General features: G+C 34.7%; 1 protein-coding gene across 2 annotated transcripts; it reads right to left on the bottom strand.

Annotated features, from left to right (window-relative positions):
* Positions 1-7,764: 7,764 nt before the first annotated feature.
* On the bottom strand, positions 7,765-18,468 carry LOC138333207 (coiled-coil domain-containing protein 124-like). 2 transcript variants are annotated; one of them, XM_069281419.1, is made up of 5 exons: positions 18,283-18,468; positions 13,144-13,346; positions 12,351-12,522; positions 11,337-11,454; positions 7,765-10,631 (listed from the first exon to the last, which is right to left on the bottom strand). In XM_069281419.1, the coding sequence occupies exons 2-5, from the start codon at positions 13,321-13,323 to the stop codon at positions 10,433-10,435; spliced, it is 669 nt and encodes a 222-aa protein (XP_069137520.1). In that variant the 5' UTR covers positions 13,324-13,346; positions 18,283-18,468; the 3' UTR covers positions 7,765-10,432. The 2 variants fall into 2 exon arrangements, with proteins under 2 accessions (XP_069137520.1, XP_069137521.1); XM_069281420.1 differs by lacking the exon at positions 18,283-18,468 and adding an exon at positions 17,786-17,931.
* Between the last annotated feature and the right edge of the window lie 4,496 nt (positions 18,469-22,964).

Below are 22,964 nucleotides of genomic sequence, written 5' to 3'. Positions count from 1 at the left end.
AGAACTTGAACCTTCCGGTGAATGAAACGTCATTCAGTCCCGCTAAAACGTGACGTAACATTCACCGGAATGACGTCATTTTTACGCTATCGAAAATCTCGTATGGCGGCGTCGTCTTTTTCTTAGCTCATGGCAAAGGTATGTATTGTAAAGTAATTCTTTAATGGGTATTTATTGTTTTTTTAGTATTTTCATTTTGTTTCAATGATATATCACACTGAATAATATTACGGATACTGTTTGTGAATGCGCTTATTTAATTTCCCACGGCAGTAAAAAGGAGTACACTCTCATTCGGTTTACTGAATGAATCTTTACCTCCGCATCAAGGAAGCGTCTCGCTTCGAGCGAAACCAAGTAAATAAATGTCAATTTGCTTTCGTTTTGAATGCCAAAATGGTTGCAGGATAAACAGAATACACGGTTAGTATCTTACAATACAAGTTTTATTTTGGTGCTGGACACGGAAAGCCGGGATGACTCGGCAAAGCCTCGTCATCTCGGCTTTTTTAAGTCTCGCACCAAAATAAACCTTGTATTGTAAGATACTAACCATGTATTCTCTATATATTTTGATAGTGTGTGCCACTCTACTTTAAGTGGTGGGAGTACTTTGTATCCGGTTACATATCATCCAAGTCGAACGATTGGCTGGATGAAGAGATTAATTTAAGCATACCATTAGTGGATTTGGGTGTTATTATACAAAACATTGTGAGGATGCTTAATGTTTGACCATTAGTAATATATTTTTGTACCAGGTACAACCAATCCCACTACTTTTTGTCAATTAATAGTTTATACGTAAAACTAATTCGTGTGGAAATCTCGCATTAATTCACTACTCTGTAATCTGCTTTGGGACCTATGATATTTACATTTTACTCTTATATCAATAATCGCCAGCATCATAACTCTTTCATGTTCTGTTGATGTTATTCGTGCACTAGTTCTGGAAAACCAAAATGTATTCCCATGGGGATAAAACATCAAATATTGGTTAATCGATTTATTGTAGACACAATTAAGCAAACGTTCGAATCGTGCTTCTTTGACAATAACTGTGTTTCCGTCTATTAAACACGAATCACGTGAAAGAGTAATGAACGCTACGATATATTTGAAAACCAGAACAACTTAATAAAACATTTGTAGATGGGGTTTACATCGCGATGAGGATGTCTCCTTTCTGCTTCAAAATCATATTTCTGATCTTTTTCATTTGGGAAGGTGAGTTTTATTGAGTATATATTTGCTATTGAGTATATATTTGAATGTTGTTGAATGAAACGGATAATGTACTAGGTTTCAATTGTGAGTTTTGGCTATCCACTTTCATTTTATAAAGTCAAGTTTCATAACGATGATCAGGACTAGTGGTAATTGTGTTACATTTCATGTTTCTCTTATTGATGTTTTATATATATATATTTGCCATATATGGCTAACTTTTGATGGTTTTAAGCGGAATATATATCAATTCAGCCCTTGTTATTATCTAAGTGTATTAATTAATTATGCTCCATGGGGTTTACACTTGATTATTCCACCCTTACCTAAATGATGAATATATTAAAGAGTTGACATTTTGTGGTCAGGCTATTGTAGCATACATGGTTTAGGATGCGGGCTTGTTTCAATTTTGGGAATCTTATCACAGGAACTCGTCTTTATAAATAAAAGGGTAATTTGTATGCTTAATACATTAAAACAAATACTAATTTTGCTATGTATCTGTAAACAAATTCCCATTAACACTTTGGAGATTGAAATCGTCTTTGTTTTCCGCAAAGCTGTTGTCCCAGTGCTATTGTAGAGCGATGTTTTAAAACACTTTCAATTATCAATAGTCACCAGAAAAAAATGGACACTAGATTTTTAAGTTCCATGAATTTTTGACTCATCTTATTCATTAACTATTTTATTTTAATAGTTGACTGGAATCATGCGGCAAAAGATAACACCGAAGATCCCATAGGCATATTGGATCCTGTAAATATCCATGGATCCAATAACAGCAACAAGGAAAACCCGCCAGAAGTTACAAGTAAGCCTGATATCCCTTCACATAGCACCAAGGACCCAGGAATCTCATCTCCTTATGACCGTGACCCGGTATTTCCACCTGATAGCACCAGTAACTCAGACATCACAACTAAGAGTGGATGTGACAAAGACCCCGGAAAAAATGAAAGAGCGTCAGAATGTCCACTTAACCAAGATCCTAAGCCCACCGATGGCGACCCGGGAATCGATGGTACAAAGGATCAGAGAAAAGCTAACATGTCTGCCTTCTTCTTTCTTGATTTAAACGTCGAATGTCACTTGGACAAAATAATCTGTTCTCATCGCCTCAAGGACAATAGAATGTGTTATTGCGATAATGAGTGTGTTGTATTGGGGGATTGTTGCGCCGATTGGTACACGACACATGTGTCCGATAGTTACCACGGGATTCTTAAAGTAATGGAAGATCCATTCTCTTGGTATATGGGAAATGCTGATGACTCCAGATACGCCTCGATACTGACTATGTTTCTACGGAACAGCAAATGCATGCATGTTAACAACGGATCTGATATTATACCATTAGGAATTATTACATCATGTCCCAAAGACTACACGGATAACAAAATCAAAGATGATTGTGAATCAGGGTCGATGCTTCCTTTCGAGAACATACCGGTATCTCTGCGTATCAAAGGACCCGTCCAGATTGTTTTTAAAAATGAAATATGCGCGCTGTGTAATGGCTTCCTTGAAACAGAATTAGAAGTCTGGGCAGCTTCAGCACTGTGTCCAAGATATATGCCACCACAAAATTCAGAGGAGTTCAAGGAAGCTTTGAGAAAAGATTGCAGCTTCTTTATCAGTCCACCTCCTGATGTAGGTGAACTTCGCCATTGTAACCGACAAGACAGCGACTCCTCTCAAGAATGTGACGGGTATGGTCAACTAACAGGGCCAAACATGTCGACTGCTTGCAAAGCCTATGTGGCCCCTGTGTATGACTCATCATCGAGGAGAAGAAACCCCCATTGTGCAATCTGTCGCAACGGCAACGAGTCCAATTTGTATTGTGGTCTGTATGGTACCGGTTCCTTGCTACCTCCTCCCTTCGATATCTCGGGTGAAAGGGCTGGAATTAATATATTATTTAACTTCAATCCTACGTCTGGCTCGTGGTACTCGTCGGATCATCGGGACTGCCAGGAAACAGAAGCTTGGTATCCGGACAAAAATGGATGTCATTTACTTCACTGTCCTAAGAATTTTATTCCAAGTTACGGAAATTGCATTGATGATCCTTTTGCGATTTACAATGCTACAAGTAACATTCCCTTTGATCAAAATGAAAGGAGAAATTACAATATTTACATAGACATCGTAGTTGATGACAAGGTAAGATCATTATCTCCCATTCACAAAGGTTTACAGTTACTTACTGAGAGTTTACTAAGGTCAGGAATTATAATAATCAAAGATTTTCAACTAAACAGTACATTCGACAAAAAAGGTGGATTGTTCGATGACGATAGTACGATATATCATATGACCGTCAACGCTAGTTCAATTAAGGAACTCGAGGTCATTGTCGTCGAAACACTGGACACAGTACATCAATTTGATCACGTGACAGCAGAATTAACAAATATCGAGGACAAGAAATCCTTACACTGCAACAACACGTCTCTCACACAGTTAACCCCGTCAGAGTTAACGTCCATGGAAAACAGTAATTTGTACGTCAAACTACGAGATTCGAACATTACCATTAACCTTTATAGCACGAAGTATCACCTTACCATGGATAAAGTAAACAAACAGCCAACGATACGGTACATTGGATTGTGTAAGGAAGAATTATCTATCAACTGTTCACTACTTTCCTACTCAAAAGGCGATTATGAAATCAAAGATAACGAGGCCTATATCAATAATATTCAAGAAATTATCACTTATTTTGACTTAAGAAATGAAGTTTTGTATGTGTGTGAAAATCTGACATACTCCGGAAGTCCTCAAACTGATGAAGCGATGCAAATTCTCACTGTAGTGATGTTGTCGCTCTCAATAGTATCTTTATTTATTCTGGTTTGCATGCACTGCGCGTTTCCTTCTCTTAGAACACAGCATGGGAAAAACTTGATGGCATTTTCGGCGTCCCTTCTCACGGCACAGAGCCTTTTCCTAATTGGCTCCTATGTATATAGCACTGGAATATTATGCGTCATTGTAGCCATATCCCAACACTACTTTTGGTTGTGTTCATTTATCTGGACCAGTGTCATGGCGTTTGACTTGGCACATAAATTAGGCGCAAAAACAATGATGAGTTATAAAACGTCTAATGCGAAAAAGACAGTTTGTGTGGCGCATGGCTTACCGTTATTAATTGTAGCCAGCTGCGCCTTAGTGGACATCATTAGCAGCTCAGACCAGACCGTTGGTTATGGAGCTGGAAACAGCGGCTACTGCTGGATAGGAAATCCACAAATGTCGTTATTTTTTTGGCATACCGGTGGCAATATGTCTGATGTTTAACATCATTTGTTTTGGGATATCTGTACATGGCCTTCGGGGAACAAAACAGAGTGCAAAAACCGTGAGGAACAATAAGCAAGAAAGAAATTACTGCTTAATATACACCAAGATAACTATACTATTAGGTGGTACGTGGATATTTGGCTTCATTGGTGCCGCTATCAACTTCACACCCATTCTGTACATTAACGTTTGTCTCAATGGACTGCAGGGCTTCTTTCTCTTTCTCGGTTTTATCTTGAATGCAAGAGTTATGCGCCTGCTTCGAAGAAAGAAACTGACCACTTCGTCAACGACGTCGCTGCATTCGAGTGAACTGACTGATATCAGTCGTCAGAGCCCGCAGATGACTAAGGGTAATCGGTATTAGGGAGTTAACGTTCTTTATGCAGTCACATTTTTTTGCATTACCTGTGTTACGATAGAGCCACAATTTGCAAGTATAGTATATCTTGGTTACACCGATCGATGCCGCGCCAACTAGAGTACCTGTCTAGTTTCGTGCGTTTATTTAGTTTATGTGGAATTGATTTTTATCTGTTTTTCGTCATCTTTTTTTCAAATTCTTAATATTCTTTAAATGTGCTGTATAAAAGTAGATCCCTTGTACTCATTGACTAAACTCGTATATATGAATTGTGTGTTTATTAACTATATTTGCTTTGAATATCTCAAAATAGATGTATTTAATAAAAGATGGAGTTCAAATGTGTCGTCTACATTTTCTTTTGAGAGCTTTTAAAAATTGTCCCATAATCGCCCATCATTATCCCACCTACCACTAGTTACCATTTCAGTGAATCCATTCGACCTGATGTCCAATCCCAAAACTTCGGTTTTAGAGTAAGCATTTCAAAGGAGAAAAAGAAATTCTCCACCTAGACTTAAACGTATATATGTTATATATGTCCAAATTCATTTTCAACGGTTCCTCATAGCTTCAGTAGCTCTATCCATCTCTATTTTGAAAAGCGCTAGGTCTAAAATTAACATGAGAACCGCGAAAAATCAAAATATGTAATTTAGATTAATAGATTCGGCCTCGGGGAATATCACCTTTCTTAGGTTTAACAATTCCTCGTATTAACCTACAAAAAGTCAATATTTGTATAATATCCATAATCCAGTACCGCCAATACATTGTAAGTCGATATTAACCTCGCCGGGTTTGGCTTTCTACTCACTTTCAATAGAACACTGATATAACCATGACCATATGTTAATTAATTGTAAATTCCAAGAGATTTCAGCCTACCTTGTTAATACAGATACTGACAGAGATTTGAACAAAATGGTTGAGACCAAATACACTTAGACATAGTGTTTTAATTATTCTTGTTGGAGTAAAAGAGGCCCAACTGTATATTTACAAATGTAAAGAACTGTCTTAATGGTCAACTTAAATAAATGGTCATCTGCCTAATGCGGCCAGTATTTTGTCCTCCTATTGAAATGTATATTTAATCAAGTGGTCATCTATCTTACTTGACCAGCGGTCACTTTAATCGTGTCCCAAAAACTATCGTTTTATCTGAAAATAGTAGTGTCCAGTCGTCAAGAATTGTTTTTATGTTTTTGTATAGTCAATCCAGTGAAACAATGGCTACTTGTACTTGGTACAGACACACTACTTAACAACGGCAAGGTTGCTTGGTGACAGAAACGTTAAAGGGACAATTCGCTCAGGCTAATTCTTTTACATAACCAAGAAGCAAAATGTGGCATAAATGTATTGTTCTACATTTCATATGAAACATTTAACTCAATATATTGACAAATTCCACGTCATTGTTAAGTATTTTAATTGATACCGTTGTAATTACAAATCGTTGATCAATACGATTAAGCAGTTACAGTATGTACTCTGTACCCATATCCGAGCCAAAGTCACGCTATTAAAAAAATGAACTACATAACCACTGAGGAGGTAATAAAATGATTTTTAGGCAAGACAATTCACCTAATAATGTAAACCACTACTGTCAGAGCGATTTGAGCAGTTCTAGACAAAAGTTGCATTACTCTACGAGCAAAGGACAGGGTTCGGCATACAAGAAGTTCGACCACAATGTGTAATGGCGGACAGCGAGCGAGTTTGAACATCTACACACATGTCACCACCATGGGCTTTTCAGGCATATCACAGTAAAACCGGCTGATCTAATTTCCATTAGAATTGGTTTTTCTCTGATACATGTACAAATCTTAATGTTTTCTAAGATTGAATTGTCCCTTTAACATCGATGCATACACACTTTTTATCAATTTAGTTATATTCAAGTATACCTAAGAAGTGATATACAGGCATATAAAATATCACTAGTTTAAAAGGTCTTATACCACAAGTGCATTGTACATAAAAAGAACAATACTTGCTGTCTTTTTGCTGACATAACAATTTATTTCAATGTAGTGATTTTATCTTCAATACCATATATTTATATCTATGATATATAACAGTAATGCATGGAAGCCAGACTATATCTCATAGGGACAGGTTTTGTATTTTTAACCAGTCTTTACTTCCTTGATTATACACTTGATTATACACTGATAGTCACAATTACTTTATTTACTATATTTAGCAAGTCTTATGGTAATGTTTGCTTGAAAGCAGAGATAACTTTTAAATTTAGCTAATAAAAAATTGTCATTAAGTTTGGATTTTTTGGTATTCATTATAACAGCGAACGATAAAATCATATGAACAACCATATTTATCTAAAATAAAGTGCATTGTTTCATTAAATACTACTACCACCAAGTAGAGGGATGCCTTGGATTGTTTAACACTCGCATAGGCCTAGCTGTTGTAGTAAAATTGACATCTTGTTAAATTCTCTTCATATTTACTACAAAACATCAGATAAAATTCATTTACACAGTATTAATCTTAGTATTAGTAAGAGTGACACAATACCAATTTTGACCTTGACCTTTGCCTTAAGAAGAATTCTGGTTCAGAGGTGAACCTTTGGGTCAAAGTCACATCAAATTCAGAGAAAATAGTAACATAGAATCAATTACAGCATTGCACATATTTTCTGTCGCCGATGCAGTTTACAGCACTAATTTTGTTCAGTTATTGAGGAGTCACAGTCCAGACAAGAAATTTACATCATCAGTAGCAGAAATACTATTAAGTCTGATGTTCTTCATGAACAATCATCATATATGATGTTTTATATAATGAAAAAGACAATATTTCTCTGAAAGATCATTTTACAATAATAAAATAACCAGAATAGCTATTGAAAGTATATGATATGAAAGCAAACAAAAATCATATGCTTGATATAATCAAATATTAATACCAAAGCTCTTTCACAAACATTGCAAGCATAACAAGTCGTAGCACTTAATATATTAAGTCAAAGTAAAATGGCAAAATTGGGAACAATCAGTTGCACATACTGGTACACAAAATGGCAAACATCATTAGCTCAAAATCTGTGGGACCATGTTAACACGTAAATCAAATTTATTGAAATAAGTATTTAAGATACAAAAAAATGTCCTTGCAATGTTTTGTTTGGGACCAACAATTCACATCAAATTAAACAGGGTCCTCCTGTTATTCCAGTTTGAGTTAACGAGATTCAACTGTAGTATTATATTCTTTATATCAGTTACAATCCACATAATAACCATGAATGTATTCTATATATATAACAATAATAACAGAACATTAGCCTGATAACTTGTTGAAACTGACTTAGTAACCAAATTAATAAGAAAATATCTAACATCATGAATATTCTTCTCAAAATACTAATAATAAATAATTTATACAAGTATAAAGTCTCTCATACATTGTCACATAATTCATCACATTCATTGTCTTCATCAACTAAATATAAAAAGTCTAAATTATCTACTATATCCATCTCTTTGTGTACTTAATTAACTATTAAAACATAGTTGTGATGTCATCTATTGTTGTTTCTGTTCCCGGATTATTGGACTATTACCTGTAACTGTCCTATATGTTACCTTTTACTGTCTTATAAGTGACTCTAATATAAGACAGTAAAAGGTAGCATTTGGGAGAGTTACACAATATGGGTGAATATGTCTCCGGGCATAACGGCAATTTAATCCTTTATTGATGCGGAAATAACCACATCTACAGAATTTCTGAATATATCCCAGATCGTGTTTTCTTTCCTATTATGAATTCATCATTTAACACTTATCAACAGCATTAACTCCAATTTCCGCTTGATGAAACCTTGTTGTTTTTGAACACCACTTTTTATTTTAAATTTCCAAATCATCTACACTGTAGTTTTACACTTATCTGATATTGTTTCAACAATATTTCAGAATTTTACCTAAATCCCATTGGCTTGTTGAATGAAATTGCACATGGTATAAATAAATCCAAGAATTTCACTAGAGAGGTCGAAATTTTAAATCCACTGAATTCAATGAAAGTTCTTGGGGCATCAACTGTTTTGAACTGGCCTGGAAATCACTGTTATAAACGCTCATTTTAGCAAGACGCTTTCAAACCAATGCCTAAATTGCAAGTCTAGTTTCATAGGTCATTTTTTTACCACATCAGACATTGGAAAGAAATGTCCTTTTAGTAATACACATCACTAAAACCACCTTATTTTATCGCTTAAATTGAGAAAGTAATATCCCTCCATCACTGTGGGTGGACATGGTGAAAATAAATTTACAGATAGCTGTCCACCCCAAAGCATACTTCATGCATTCCGTTCATGAATGCTATTCATCACATATAACACAGGCAAAGGTAATTCTATGTTGCCATTGTCTATATTGGATTTGTCATGGTTGAATGCACATTGGTAGAGTTACCTGAACTCATAGACAAAGACAAAAAACTGTCTTATATTAGAAATAAAAGTGTAATTTATTAACACAAAGACTTGCTATGTTTTAAGTTAGAGATAAGCCGAAAACTGTACAATATGTGGGAGATAGAACAGATCTCGGCCCTGACGGGTCTCGATACAGTTCTTTCTCCCACATATTGTACAGTTTTCGGCTTATCTCCATAACATAACATGCCTTAAACTATGGTTTAATTTCAGTCTTTGTGGATCCATGTATATCAATTTCATTCACACAAGTATCCATTTTTGGCACCAACTGATCATAAACTAGTGTGTAAAACATGTTTATAATGAACACACTTACAAATGTACAACAAATGTATGGTCATAACATAGTACTTTTCATTCCTTTTCAAGTTTACTATTAAGATGTTTGTAATACTGATGTGTATTATATAACGAACTATGCTTGTAAATAGGAGTCCAGTGGTCCATTAAAATCCTGATTATGTGACAGTAAAATATAGGTAGGACTTGTTTAAGGACTAGTTTAACAGCTGGATAAATTAATAACATTATCTATTTTATTAAATTTAGTTCCTTTAAACTGTTATTGGTTTCCATATAACTATAAAGATCACAACCCCTGCCTAAGATGGCAAAGTAATTACAGGTTATTAATGGGTATTGATACCCATTCCCAACCCTAGGCCCATGCACATTTCACATTTCTAATCATGGGCCTCTACAGCTGTATATATAGTAATTAAGTTATACCGAGTTATCTACTCTTGTTTAAAGGTATTGCTTTGCTGGAAACTTCCATAATGTCTCAAAATTTCAAGATGTTGCTCTCCAAGACCAAATGTTGTTTCAAAGAATATCACTCACAAGAGAAATTCTGCATGAAGAAAATACATCACATGTGTTCATATACAGGCCATGGGAAGGAGCACTGTAAAAGCCATCGTTATTGGAGTTCGGTTTGTATGAGCTTCATACTCCGATGACAATATCACCTTCGTGTGACCTTGACACAGCTTGTAGGGGGCCAGTAACATTTTCAAAATTAATAAAAACTATGATTTCATCATAAGTCTTTGATTCAACGGATTTTCTGGAGATTTCATCCAGTCTTTTCGTAACATTTGTTTCAGCTGTGAAAGTCTCAAGTTTGGGTTCTCCTTTTTCAGTTGTGGTAACCTTTCATCCTCGTACTTTTGATAGGCAGCTTTCACTCTCTTCTCTGGATGCATATCAACTTCTGGATCTTTTACACTGTAAAACATCAACAATAGTTCAAAGTTAATTAATCAGTAGACATTACTGATATACCATCGAATTTTAGGTTGTTGTTTTTTTTGGTTCAGGAGTTAATGCTGGGTTTTTTTCCCAAATATAACAGTGGTTGAAGATTCATGATTGAAAATCTTACAGAATGCTAAAAGAAAACTCAATGGGACTCATTCACGTACAATGAATCATGATATCTGATAACGTTTGTGCAGGACTATCATTTCTATTGGTGATGGAATTATATCATAAAATGATATCCTGCACTAATGTCATTTCAGTGGGAAATTTACAAAGAGTACTGTTCCATCACCACTACAGATACTAGTCCTGCACAAACGTTATTGGGTATCACAAGGTACATTTGTACGCGAATGAGTCCCATTGGCCTTGAAAGGAATACTGAAGCGCCCCAGAAAGGTCAGTGTAAGACCGCAGTAATAAATGTAATTTGCGTCCAGATCAGTCTTTGCTTACATACTTATTTTAAAACAAAAAAGTTATAACAAAAGAAATATTCAATAGTGAAATGTTATACCTCTCAATTGTTAATATACCCTGAAGGCATCTTGTGGTTCTAGTAATCCATTAATTTTAACTTAAGTTTTTTTAACAACAAGGGATGAACCAATTAGATAATGGAATCTCCCTTACAAATACACGTATCTGTGTATCAGATTGTTGACTCACCTAAGTACTGCCAGAGCATCTTCTACACTGCGAGCTTCTCCCTCTGTGGGAATCAGTCGGTTCACATTTTCCTCGATTGGAACCTCATCTGGCATAGCATTATCTTTTGTTGCTGCTTCTGATTAAAATAAAGTTCATTATATATAAAAACTAGTATCAAATGATGAAAAACAATGCTTCAGTTATAATTTTATGGTTTTAATATCTTAATAAATTCTCAAAGAAATTCTCGTGGATAATTCAGTGAAAGTTAAGCAAGGCGTTCACATTGAATCAATTTGAAAATCTTCATCTGATTAGAATTCCATAAAGCTAAAACATTAATGCTATGTCTTATATTATTAATTTCATTTTATCTTTAAAGGCCCACTACCTTTCCGAAACGGCTTTTAATTTTTAAAATGGGAATGTAAAACAAGATCAATAATTTTGTAGAGTCTTCTAAATTATTAACTTACCATTAATACTACATTTATCATCATTTTGTGAATGATTTGATTAAAATAAATAAAATGTTTATTTTCATAACGCGGGTCGTCTTATGTTTCCCACCGTCGTCCTAAATACCGTGCGGTAGTTGACTATCACTGCGCCAGACGGCAAAACAGCGAATTGACTCTCCACTGTTTTCATATATTACGCAGGAAATCTTGCATATGTTTGGTGTCGTAACCTTATTTTAGGTCATCGGTATGCATTTTCTGATACTATTAATGTTTTTTAAGAAACCTTTATATTTTGCTCTGGAAAGGTAATGGGCCTTTAACGTAAACCTGTTTTCTCTTTTACACATCAAAAATACTGACTAATACTAAAACATGATTGAACACTGACAATCTGATATCAGGTCTTAATTACATACCAATACTCGACATTCCAGTATAATCAAAGATCTGGTTTTAATCAAATTACTTTACTGATAACTAGACAATGAAGCTACAAAGAAAATTTTACTAGCTGAATAATTAACAACCTCTTCTCTATATATCAGCACAGTAATATTATCAAACCAACCTTCTGCCATTCTTTTTTCCGTGGCCAGCTGGGTCTCTATCTGTGATCGTGTGACCTTTGAACTCCCTCCTGAACTCGCCTTCGTTTTTATGCCACTCATCTCCTCATCGTGTAGTCTTTGTAACTCTTTCTTCCTCTCCAGCTGTTCTAGTCTTTTCTTTTCTTTGTCATCCTAGACATTTTATCAATGCGTTATTTACAACTTTAAATTTCTTGTGCCATGTTGGCTTTATTTGCTATGATTTTCTATTCTGTTCCTTTCTCATACAGAAATTAGTAATCCTTTTCACTGATGACAATAAAGGATGTTTATATAATAAATTAAACTTTTTGGGGAAAAGAAAAATAAAAAATATTGATATTGTATCTCAACCAATGATACTATTTTAACTTACCGTATTCAACCCAATAATACATGTATAAGTGTGCAGGGAGGTTAAAAAAATGAAGGGGGAATTAATAAAAACAAATTTGGACTAATATGTCACAAAATAATTGCAAGATTCAGTAAAGCATTTGTTCATTTAGAAAAACAAATCAAATAGAGAAATCAACATGGTTTTTAAAGATTCAGTCTGTATTTAAGTCAGTGTGGTAAGTGAATTTGATATCTCGAAAAGGAGAAGGGACCCTAATACAGACAACAATGCTTATGGAGTCAAAAATTGTAGCTTATTTTCACCAATTGATTTTCCATCCACATTGATCATAATAATTATTTTACAAGCAGACTTAATACATGGATCAGGATGTGAAAATTAACTGAGGTCAAATAGGTGGAATTATTCCTCACCTTTCGTTGCATTTTCTTTGCATTGTGTTTATCATCATCCCTCCAATATTCATCCTCCATGGCCTTTTCTTTTTTTTCTTTGGCCTTTTCTTTTTTTTCTTTCTCTGCATGCTGGGCTGCTGCTTTCCTTGCTTTGGCCTCAACAGCCTTGGAATTTTCTCCCTTGAATTTCTTCGGCATTTTAACAATCTTCAAAATCAAGTCTACAATGGATATATATATATATATCATATTTTTTTTCAAAGATCTGAAATTGAAGAATATTGTGAAAGACAATGAATGTCAATAATTTTCTGAATACTGGCTAAGCTGTTTAATATAAGTTTAATATTTCTTATGATATATTTCAGACATGTGGCAACAGCATCCAATACTCCAGTTTGAATCAAATCTTTCAGTACTAAATACTCATGCTAAAACTAAAGGCAATTCTGGAGAAAAAAATTACAAATCAAATGTCTGCAGTTATTTAGTGTATTTCCTTTAAAGATTACAGAGAGAGCAACATCCAACTTCAAAACAATACAGTTAACCACAGTGTATTCAATTATTTTGATGTACATCAAAGGAAATCTGTCCTGGCGGCTGACCTGTATTTTGACTTGAACTTCATGTCATTTTCTTCAGACCAAGTTTAATTGAATTTACTGCCAATGTCATTTCCTGGTAAATGTTTCATTTGCATCCTGGTATTTCTTGTTTCTGAGTATATAAAGAGATTGCAATCGCACTGCTGAAGAACGTTTCAAGTTTGGTAATTTATATTGATATTTGAAGTCTTTTTTAAGGTTTTTAGTCTTGAAAACAGTTGAAGAATCTTCATCAAAATGTGACCATTGAATTAACGTTTTTCTTAACATTTCAACTTTACTGACCATAAGGAATGAGTGTGACCACCCAAAAGTAGCAGAGGCGGCTTAACTACTTCTAAACCATGAACTTTGTGGATATAAAAGGACCGCATCCAGTTCATAGCAAGGAGCTTATGGCCCTAAACATTCCAAATGATCAGGTCACGAGGCTACTAGGTTGCAGCATCCGCACATGTTTATAACCTCCTTCAACACGTACAGTCGGGTAATGCTACCATCAGGAGACAACCTAGCGAAGTATTATTATCTGAAAATGGTCACATTTCAACAAGTATTCTTCACCATAACAAATCAATGTTTTATTTAATATGATGTTATTGTAATTACTAATACTGAGCGCAGCTCGAATGGGACAAAGATCCATTCGCTTCGGCCCATGTGCAAATCGAACTCATGTGATAGTGATGTCTCAGTGACGTTAATCTAAATGTAAATCATATGTAGAGTTGGAAAACATTTTCAAGAACAGGAAAACCACAAACAAGATCCATCATTGCACAAGACAATATGCAAAGTCCCTTGATTACAAACAATATACTTTGAAAAATTTCAAAATGAAAACATAAGTGAAAGATAAATCTTCCTATTTAATTTCAATCTGATTGAAATACAGATCCTTATAACCACTTAGTTCAATACAGGATCTGACATTATCCCATATGGGGTCATGTTCGGATGACTTTTTACCACGTGTTAACCAGATCAAATACATTTTCTACACATTTCTACGCCAATTGTTAACGCCATTTCGTCCCAGTTAGCATATAAATTAAGCATTATTGTGCACTTTGGGCGAGATGACTACGTACACGAAAATAATTCGGACAGCTTTTTCAAACTAGTTCGTCCCCAGTCAAGATTCTGGCAGTGCCAATTTGATTGGCCATTTCCAAAGGTCATCCTGACGTAACCCCTAAAGGGATGTTGTCAGATCCTCATATCAAACATAGTGATAATAAGGATCTGTATTTTAATCAGATTGTATTTAATTTTTAACTGAATCTATTATTTACATTTTGTCCTGAATTTTAACTTAAACGCTGTTTTACGAGACCATTTGCTTCGGAAATTACCGCATGGCAATAGAGAATGACATTCAGATATATTTTGTAGCGGCAGTCACGTATTTTTGCATAAAGTGAAAGTATATTCTATGCTAAATATTATCTATCTTGTTCTAAACTCAATGACAGTTATTCAGTAAGGCTATAATTCTAATAAAAAATGGTTTCTAGCAGTACAGTAAGTCAATGAACATAATATGAGGTAATAAGTCAATGCACATAATATGAGGTAAGTCAATGAACATAATATGAGGTAAGTCAATGAACAATGCAGGTAAGTCAATGAACATAATATGAGGTAAGTCAATGACATAATATGAGGTAATCAATACATATATGAGGTAAGTCAATGAACATAATATGAGGTAAGTCAATGAACATAATATGAGGTAAGTCAATGAACATAATATGAGTAATCAATGAACATAATAAAGTCAATGCACATAATATGAGGTAAGTCAATGAACATAATATGAGGTAAGTCAATGCACATAATATGAGGTAAGAACAAAGCACATAACATCAATATCAATCACCGGGTCAGGTGAGATAACTCTTTCGCTGTTCGAAATTCATTATTAATTTACCTGACATCTCAATTGCATTCATAACAATTATACATTTCTATTTGGTAACAGTTGAAAAAAGCCAACAAACAAAAGAATGGATTTAGTGCTACGTTCTCAGATTGGCTTTCAGGACTCTCGCTGTCAGTCGCCATTGGCGAATTTGAAATGCATTTGGCGATTTAAAAACTGCATTGGCGAAAGAAGAAATTTTTATGAACCCAAAATTATCCTTCCACAACAGACGTTTCCATATGGTGAAATTCACCAATCCTAGCCATACACAACACAGTGGGGGCACTGGCTTGATAATTAAGTAAACAAAAGAGGTGTAAACACTCCATGACTACCACCCAGGTCCTAATTAGCAGCCTGGGGCTGTTTCTACCTTGGCTAGGTAGTGTCTACACACGTGTGTATTACAGCTGAAGTTGATCTGTCGATTTGCCACAACTAGGAAACAATGCTAGCCATTCAATATTTTTTGTGATTACAGCTAGTGAGCATGATATCAAAAACAAACACAGCTTACAACTGTAAATGATTTACTCACGTTTTTAATGTTTAATAGGCCTAAATGTCCCCCAAGTCACAAAGTTTGCAATCGTAATGGCCGCCATTTTGGGTAATTGTAAAAGTCGATCCGGATTGGTTTAGAATTTCAGGAATTAATTAATAATCATGTTTTTAAAAAATGGAAGTGAACATAATATGAGGTAATAAGTCAATGCACATAATATGAGGTAAGTCAATGAACATAATATGAGGTAAGTCAATGAACATAATATGAGGTAAGTCAATGAACATAATATGAGGTAAATCAATGCACATAATATGAGGTAAGAACAAAGCACATAACATCAATATCAATCACCGGGTCAGGTGAGATAACTCTTTCGCTGTTCAAAATTCATTATTAATTTACCTGACATCTCAATTGCATTCATAACAATTATACATTTCTATTTGGTAACAGTTGGAAAAAGCCAACAAACAAAAGAATGGATTTAGTGCTACCTTCTCAGATAGGCTTTCAGGACTCGCGCTGTCAGTCGCCATTGGCGAATTTGAAATGCATTTGGAGATTTAAAAACTGCATTGGCGAAAGAAGAATTTTTTTATGAACCCAAAATTATCCTTCCACAACAGACGTTTCCATATGGTGAAATTCACCAATCCTAGCCATACACAACACAGTGGGGGCACTGGCTTGATAATTAAGTAAACAAAAGAGGTGTGAACACTCCCTGACCACCACCCAGGTCCTAATTAGCAGCCTGGGGCTGTTTCTACCTTGGCTAGGTAGTGTCACACGTGTGTATTACAGCTGAAGTAAATCGACCGATTGGCCACAACTAGGAAACAATGCTGGCCATTCAATATTTTTTGTGATTACAGCTAGTGAGCATTACATCAAAAACAAACACAGCTTACAACTGTAAATGATTTACTCACGTTTTTAATGTTTAATAGGCCTAAATGTCCCCCAAGTCACAAAGTTTGCAATCGTAATGGCCGCCATTTTGGGTGATTGTAATAGTCGATCCGGATTGGTTTAGAATTTCAGGAATTAATTAATAATCATGTTTTTAAAAAAATGGGAAGGGATTTTTTCCAGAATTTTTGTGCACAAATTTTTGGAAAAAAACACCGATATATATTAATAGTAAATAAATTAAATTTCCAAGAAGTTTTTACCTTTTTCTTTCTCTCAATTTTGTTCTATATTTAAGTATTTTGATTGACTCTGTAAACACTGTTTGGACACTGTTTTTTTTTTTTTAATTACCTAGTACATCTGTTGTGATGAAAATTAAGGTAAGATGAATTATTCATGAAAGGTAATAGTATTAAGTAAATAAATTATTCCATTCAACTAAAATATATTTTCCCTGTCATTTTTTTTAGTTTTAAAATTTCAATAGCTATATTTGGCATTGTTTCCCTTCTTCTAATCAATAAAGAGGAAATTTAAAAAATTTCCCTGCGAATCATAGATGGCCTTGCAACAAGCAAATTTCAATTGGCGAATCCAAATTTTGATCCAGAGCTAGCCCTGGGCTGTGCCTAAAATGAATATTATATAAACTTTTTATCTTTTTAAAAGCCATTTTTACGTAATATCTTATAAAAACCTTACCTATGATTTTGTCCTGAAAGTCACCTGTGGAAATCCCAACCTGAATTTCTGGTCAAGGTTTTTTCTAACCATTGTACCTCTACATTTGTACATGTCTACATTGTCTATTGTAGCAGTAATTAATTTCTGGCCACTGTACATACAGCAGTCCAGTTATATTGCTGACTGACCACTGTCCAGTTATATTGCTGACCACTGGACATTAAGCATGATACAACGTAGTTACTCACAGTATACTGTATTTGTAACATAAGACTTAGGTATCATTTTGGTTGAAACAATATGCTGTTATGGGTCATTTTCAAGAATGTGATCGTTCTTAAGGGAACATTAACAAAGAAATATAGAGAAATTTCCCCAAACACATGTGCCATTTCCAAAATCTAGGGGTCAATAGCCAAAAGGCAGAATGTAACATACTATTGACAGAACTCTCAGAATTCGACTCTTGTGGTGTAACGTTAAACTCACTGTGGTATGAGGACAATTATTTTTACCTTAGCTTGTTTCTACAGTTGTCTGATCAGTTGTGTAGCTTCGATTCCACAAATATTCGTCTCAAGTGCCGCAAGTGCTATATGTTAACATCACATTGATTTGGAAAAGACACACTTAAAACATCTGTTATTAAACGGACTGTAATTTCGCTTCTAATGTGTAACTTCCGGTTCATGATTTCCGGTTAGGAGATGACATTTACAGCGTCATATTAGAAAGTTGCATGACTGGACCGGATCACAACTGTTTAACGTTTCACATTAGTATTTCAACAAAATGGACGACTTGATGGCATAATCTGACGTGATAAAAAAATATAGGCTAAAGATTACAGAATACTGAAAAAAACGCGACGAGAGGAGTGTTTAACCCGGCAGCAGACAAGACACCTCGCCCCAAAACGTTCACAGCTTTAGACGTCTCGGTCAATATTTATGTACGTGTGCTTGTACATTGTACGCATTGTACACACCATTCGTCAATACCACGTGGAAAAAAATCAAAGATGTCAGTGACTAGATAAAAACTCACTATTTGCAGAAACATATATACATATGTATATATATTTCTGCTATTTGCAATTAAATCCTGCTACAAATACATTTATCTCGCGTTCATTTTCAGACAGATTTTGGCGAAAAAAACATAGATTCCTATTCTTACTTTATATTGCCGAAGAATTTTAGCAAAATTTATTATTGAAATAGTGATTAAAGGCCCATGACTTTTCCGGAGCAAAATATAAAGATTTCTTAAAAAACATGCATAACATCAGAAAATGCATACCGATGACCTAAAATAAGGTTACGACACCAAACTTATGCAAGATTTCCTGCGTAATATATGAAAACAGTGGAGAGTCATTTCGCTGTTTTGCCGTCTGGCGCAGTGATAGTCAACTACCGCGCGGTATTTAGGACGACGGCGGGAAACATAAGACGACCCGCGTTATGAAAATAAACATTTTATTTATTTTAATAAAATCGTTCACAAGATAATGATAAATGTGGTGTTAACGGTAAGTTAATAATTTATAAGAATCTACTAAATTATCGATCTTGTTTTACATTCCCATTTTAAAAATTAAAAGCCGTTTCGGAAAGGTAGTGGGCCTTTAAAGTTGTATGGTCTTATAACTTTCGCTCTTTTGGTCATAGTGAAAACTGTTGAAGTGTTAAACATATTTTTCTCCGTCTGTCTGAGGTTTAAATTTTCTAATTTTACCACTTTTTATAAAGTTGCCAGCACTGGGAGTTAAGTATCTTTAATTATAAAAGATAAAAAAAGTCTTTTTAAACGTGTACACGTGAAAAAAAATAGGCTCGAAAGATGCCGAATCATTCCGAACTCTTCCGAACATCGTCGCGACAATCTCGAAGTAAAAAGAGAGTTGTGAAAACCAAGAGAAAATATCAACAATTTTTCATAAACAAAACATGTGGTCGACCTCATCAGACTCTATCTACACAGAAAATAATGCTCGCACAATACAATATTTGATACACACAACATTTTACGGTAATGTGTAAATTGGGATGTTTCAAATACTCAATCTGTGGACACATATAGGCCAGAAGGAAAACGTAAACAAAACACATGTGTGCTTACGCTAGTTACCTGGCTCACCACGTGCAGGTCGTGTCGAACGTCAGTCACGTGATACGATTAGGAATCCGACAAAACCCAAAAACCGGAAGTCACTGAACATTGGCGGTGATTTTTCTCTAAATATGAAGGGAATATGTCACTGATTCCTGAGATTTCGGCTCTTCTTAATGGATAGGTCGACATGCCGTGTCTTTTCAGGAGCTAAATCATCAAGTTACATAGTCAATGTTAAATATCAAAATGTTTCACACAATAGGTCCACCACAAACGTTTGGGTAAATGTTAATGCATATCTCATTTGTTAATCTGTAAGTTGTTGTGTTATTTTTGAATAAGCAGCAATATTTCATCTTTTGCATTTCTACCGATTTTATGTTTTCTAATGATTGATAGCAGTTTAATACAATGCATTACATGCATCGATTTCTGCTGCGTCATCAATGTTTGAAATAAATGCAATACCGAGCTTATGTATATATTTTTATTTCTTTCGTACAATTTCACCTTAAAATTTGGTACCCTGTTATGTAGGTCGTTCTATTGTGGTCGGTCTACACTCAAATACAGTGTTATGCAAAAATTTCCTGATGACGTAACCCGGAACCATATATGTTAAAACAGTGGAATTTGAGTAATTTCGTTCGCTATAATAGTTTTGGCCGTCTGGCGCAGTGATTTTTTCATTTCCTGCAGTCAACTACCCTGATAGTATTTGTTTTTCTTTGTGTCGCGTCTACTTCGGTATTTTAATGGACTATTTTCAATTTTTTAGACGGCGGCATCTTGAAACATAAGACGTCCCTACTTTATGCGTTACTTTTGTAAAATAAATACATTTTATTTATTTTAATAAAGTAAAAAATCTTTTTAATTACACGTCGGGAGATTCATTCGACAAGACAATCTCGAATGATATCACAATTTTTTATAAACAAACATGTGGTGTTAAATCGGTAAGTTAAATAATGTTTATAAGTCTACATATCATTCCATTTTAACCGTTTCGGACATCTGATTTATTCAATTAACGGATCTAGAAGGACCAGCTCAGCATTTTCCGTCCCAATTCACAGGCTAGCAAAGATTCCTTTGACAACGTACAGAGGAGAGCGACTTTAACGTCTTTTGATTACATAAATGACGGTTCCTGTTGCCTTCTGTTTTACTATGAGATTAGTCCAGGGGTAGCTTACTTCCGAACCTAACTTTTTTTCCTGGAAACCCTTATGACCCATGTCACACAAATCCAAATGTTAACTTGCATAAGTTGGGATGAACTTCCGGTTATGACGTCATCAAGATGGCCGCCATCTCGTATTTCACACAAAAATTGAAAAATAGTCATAACATTAACTTTTTTTCAACCCGAAGTAGACAAATGAGGTATCAAAATGACCACCAATAGATCAACAAATACATTATCAGGACCAAAAAATCCATATTATGTAGTGATTTCTACGCAGGAAATGAAAAAAATCAGGATTTAAAGCTCAAAAATGGTGATTTTTCAGCAAATATTTTTCCATATTTTGTTTTGACGCAGCAAATATGTTTCCCAACAACAATCTATTATTTCTGTAAGTTTTTTGACCACGTGTCATAGTTTAAGCTACCAAAAAACAACCAAAACAATGTTTAACATCGTATAAGTTCGGTTATGACATCATCAAGTGGGCCATCCATCTCGAATTTCCTGAAAAATCATTTTTACAAATGAGAAGGACATATGAGGTCTCTTAATTGACACACAATAGAACAACAAATTACATGTCAGGACCAAATAATCCAATATATTGTAGTGATTTGATACGCAGGAAATGAAAAAAAATATATATTTTAAAGCTCAAAAATGGTATTTTTTCATGCTTTTTTTACAAACTTGCCCTACGCAGCAAAATTGTTTCCCAACTACACAATTTATTATTCACACATCAGTTAATACTTATCAATCTGTTAAAACAACAACAACCAACAAAATATAAATAGAAAAATGCAAAAGAGAATTGTTTATACCATCATTTGGTTTACAAAAAATCACCGGATGCGGTATATGATTGTTATTTTTTCAAAAATCCGCAAATCTCTACAGTTCCTGGTGTCTTGGTGAATTTCCTGAATTATAAACTTTGGCTATTGACGATTTATATCTTAACAAATTTGTATAAGTGGGCTGAATATCTAAGTGGGACTCCTAAATAAATCCATTTTCATGTTCGAAATTTTCGTTGACTTGTGGCCTCTCAAACTGAATTATTACCAGCAAAAACGCTAACAAATAGCTATAGGGTAACAATTAAAGTTCCGTCAAAATACCATGACACTTTTCGAAATATATTGTGTCTATTAGAATGAGCACTTCACATTGTTATTTCCTGGGTATAAAATCGCAAGGTATTTCTAAGATAGTTACTACAGTGACACATATTTCTTTCACTAGTTCTTAATGATAATCTCATTTTCGTGTGCGTGCTGTCATCCGCAGTGTGTAGTCTTCGACCTCGGTGACCTGGATGTGACATACCATTACCGTTTACCATCGTGGTTCTAACTTGTCAATGTTCCAGGTCAGAGTTAAGCCAGAACCATCGGCTTCCGGGTATGTGGGAGCTCTTCCTGCTTCCAACCTAGTTTCACCTAGATTCACATTATGTTTTATTGATGTTCCAACTTCTCCGGAATGATGGAAAAGGACTCCAGAGCAACATACTCCAGGGGTTCCGATCACTTACGCTAAAATACTTTGAAAATTGAATGCTTTCATTAAGTTTCTTGTCCCAATAACTTCACTGTTTTTAAATTGCTTCATTTCTTGAATAATACATACACATAACACATAAATCCACGTTTCCTGAATTGAATACTTTCGGTGATTAATTGTGCGATTCCTTATAAAAAAATCACACAAAGCCTAATGAACAAATTTGAACAATTAAGCTTAAGTTTCTTTTCATCACTTTGCCGTTTTCACTTATATATTCAAATGTTGTTTCCTTTAGAATTCCCTAAATCTTCATATTGTGGTTTTTAAAAGGACCAATCATATTCTTTAACTTGTTATTGCTTCATTTCATAA

The sequence above is a fragment of the Argopecten irradians genome, chromosome 10, assembly GCF_041381155.1.
Source record: "Argopecten irradians isolate NY chromosome 10, Ai_NY, whole genome shotgun sequence".
In the NCBI taxonomy this organism is placed as follows: domain Eukaryota; kingdom Metazoa; phylum Mollusca; class Bivalvia; order Pectinida; family Pectinidae; genus Argopecten; species Argopecten irradians.
The sequence above is the reverse complement of the archived record's forward strand: the minus strand, read 5'-3'. Positions and strand labels throughout refer to the sequence as shown.

What these genes read in the sequence shown, in the direction of transcription:
- LOC138333207 (XM_069281419.1), bottom strand. Translation starts at nt 13,323, where the DNA reads ATGCCGAAGAAATTCAAGGGAGAAAATTCCAAGGCTGTTGAGGCCAAA. An exon ending in CAAAGAAAATGCAACGAAAG is followed by an intron (nt 12,523 to 13,143) that starts GTGAGGAATAAT and finishes TAAAATGTCTAG; the next exon opens with GATGACAAAGAAAAGAAAAG. An exon ending in GATGCTCTGGCAGTACTTAG is followed by an intron (nt 10,632 to 11,336) that starts GTGAGTCAACAA and finishes GATGTTTTACAG; the next exon opens with TGTAAAAGATCCAGAAGTTG.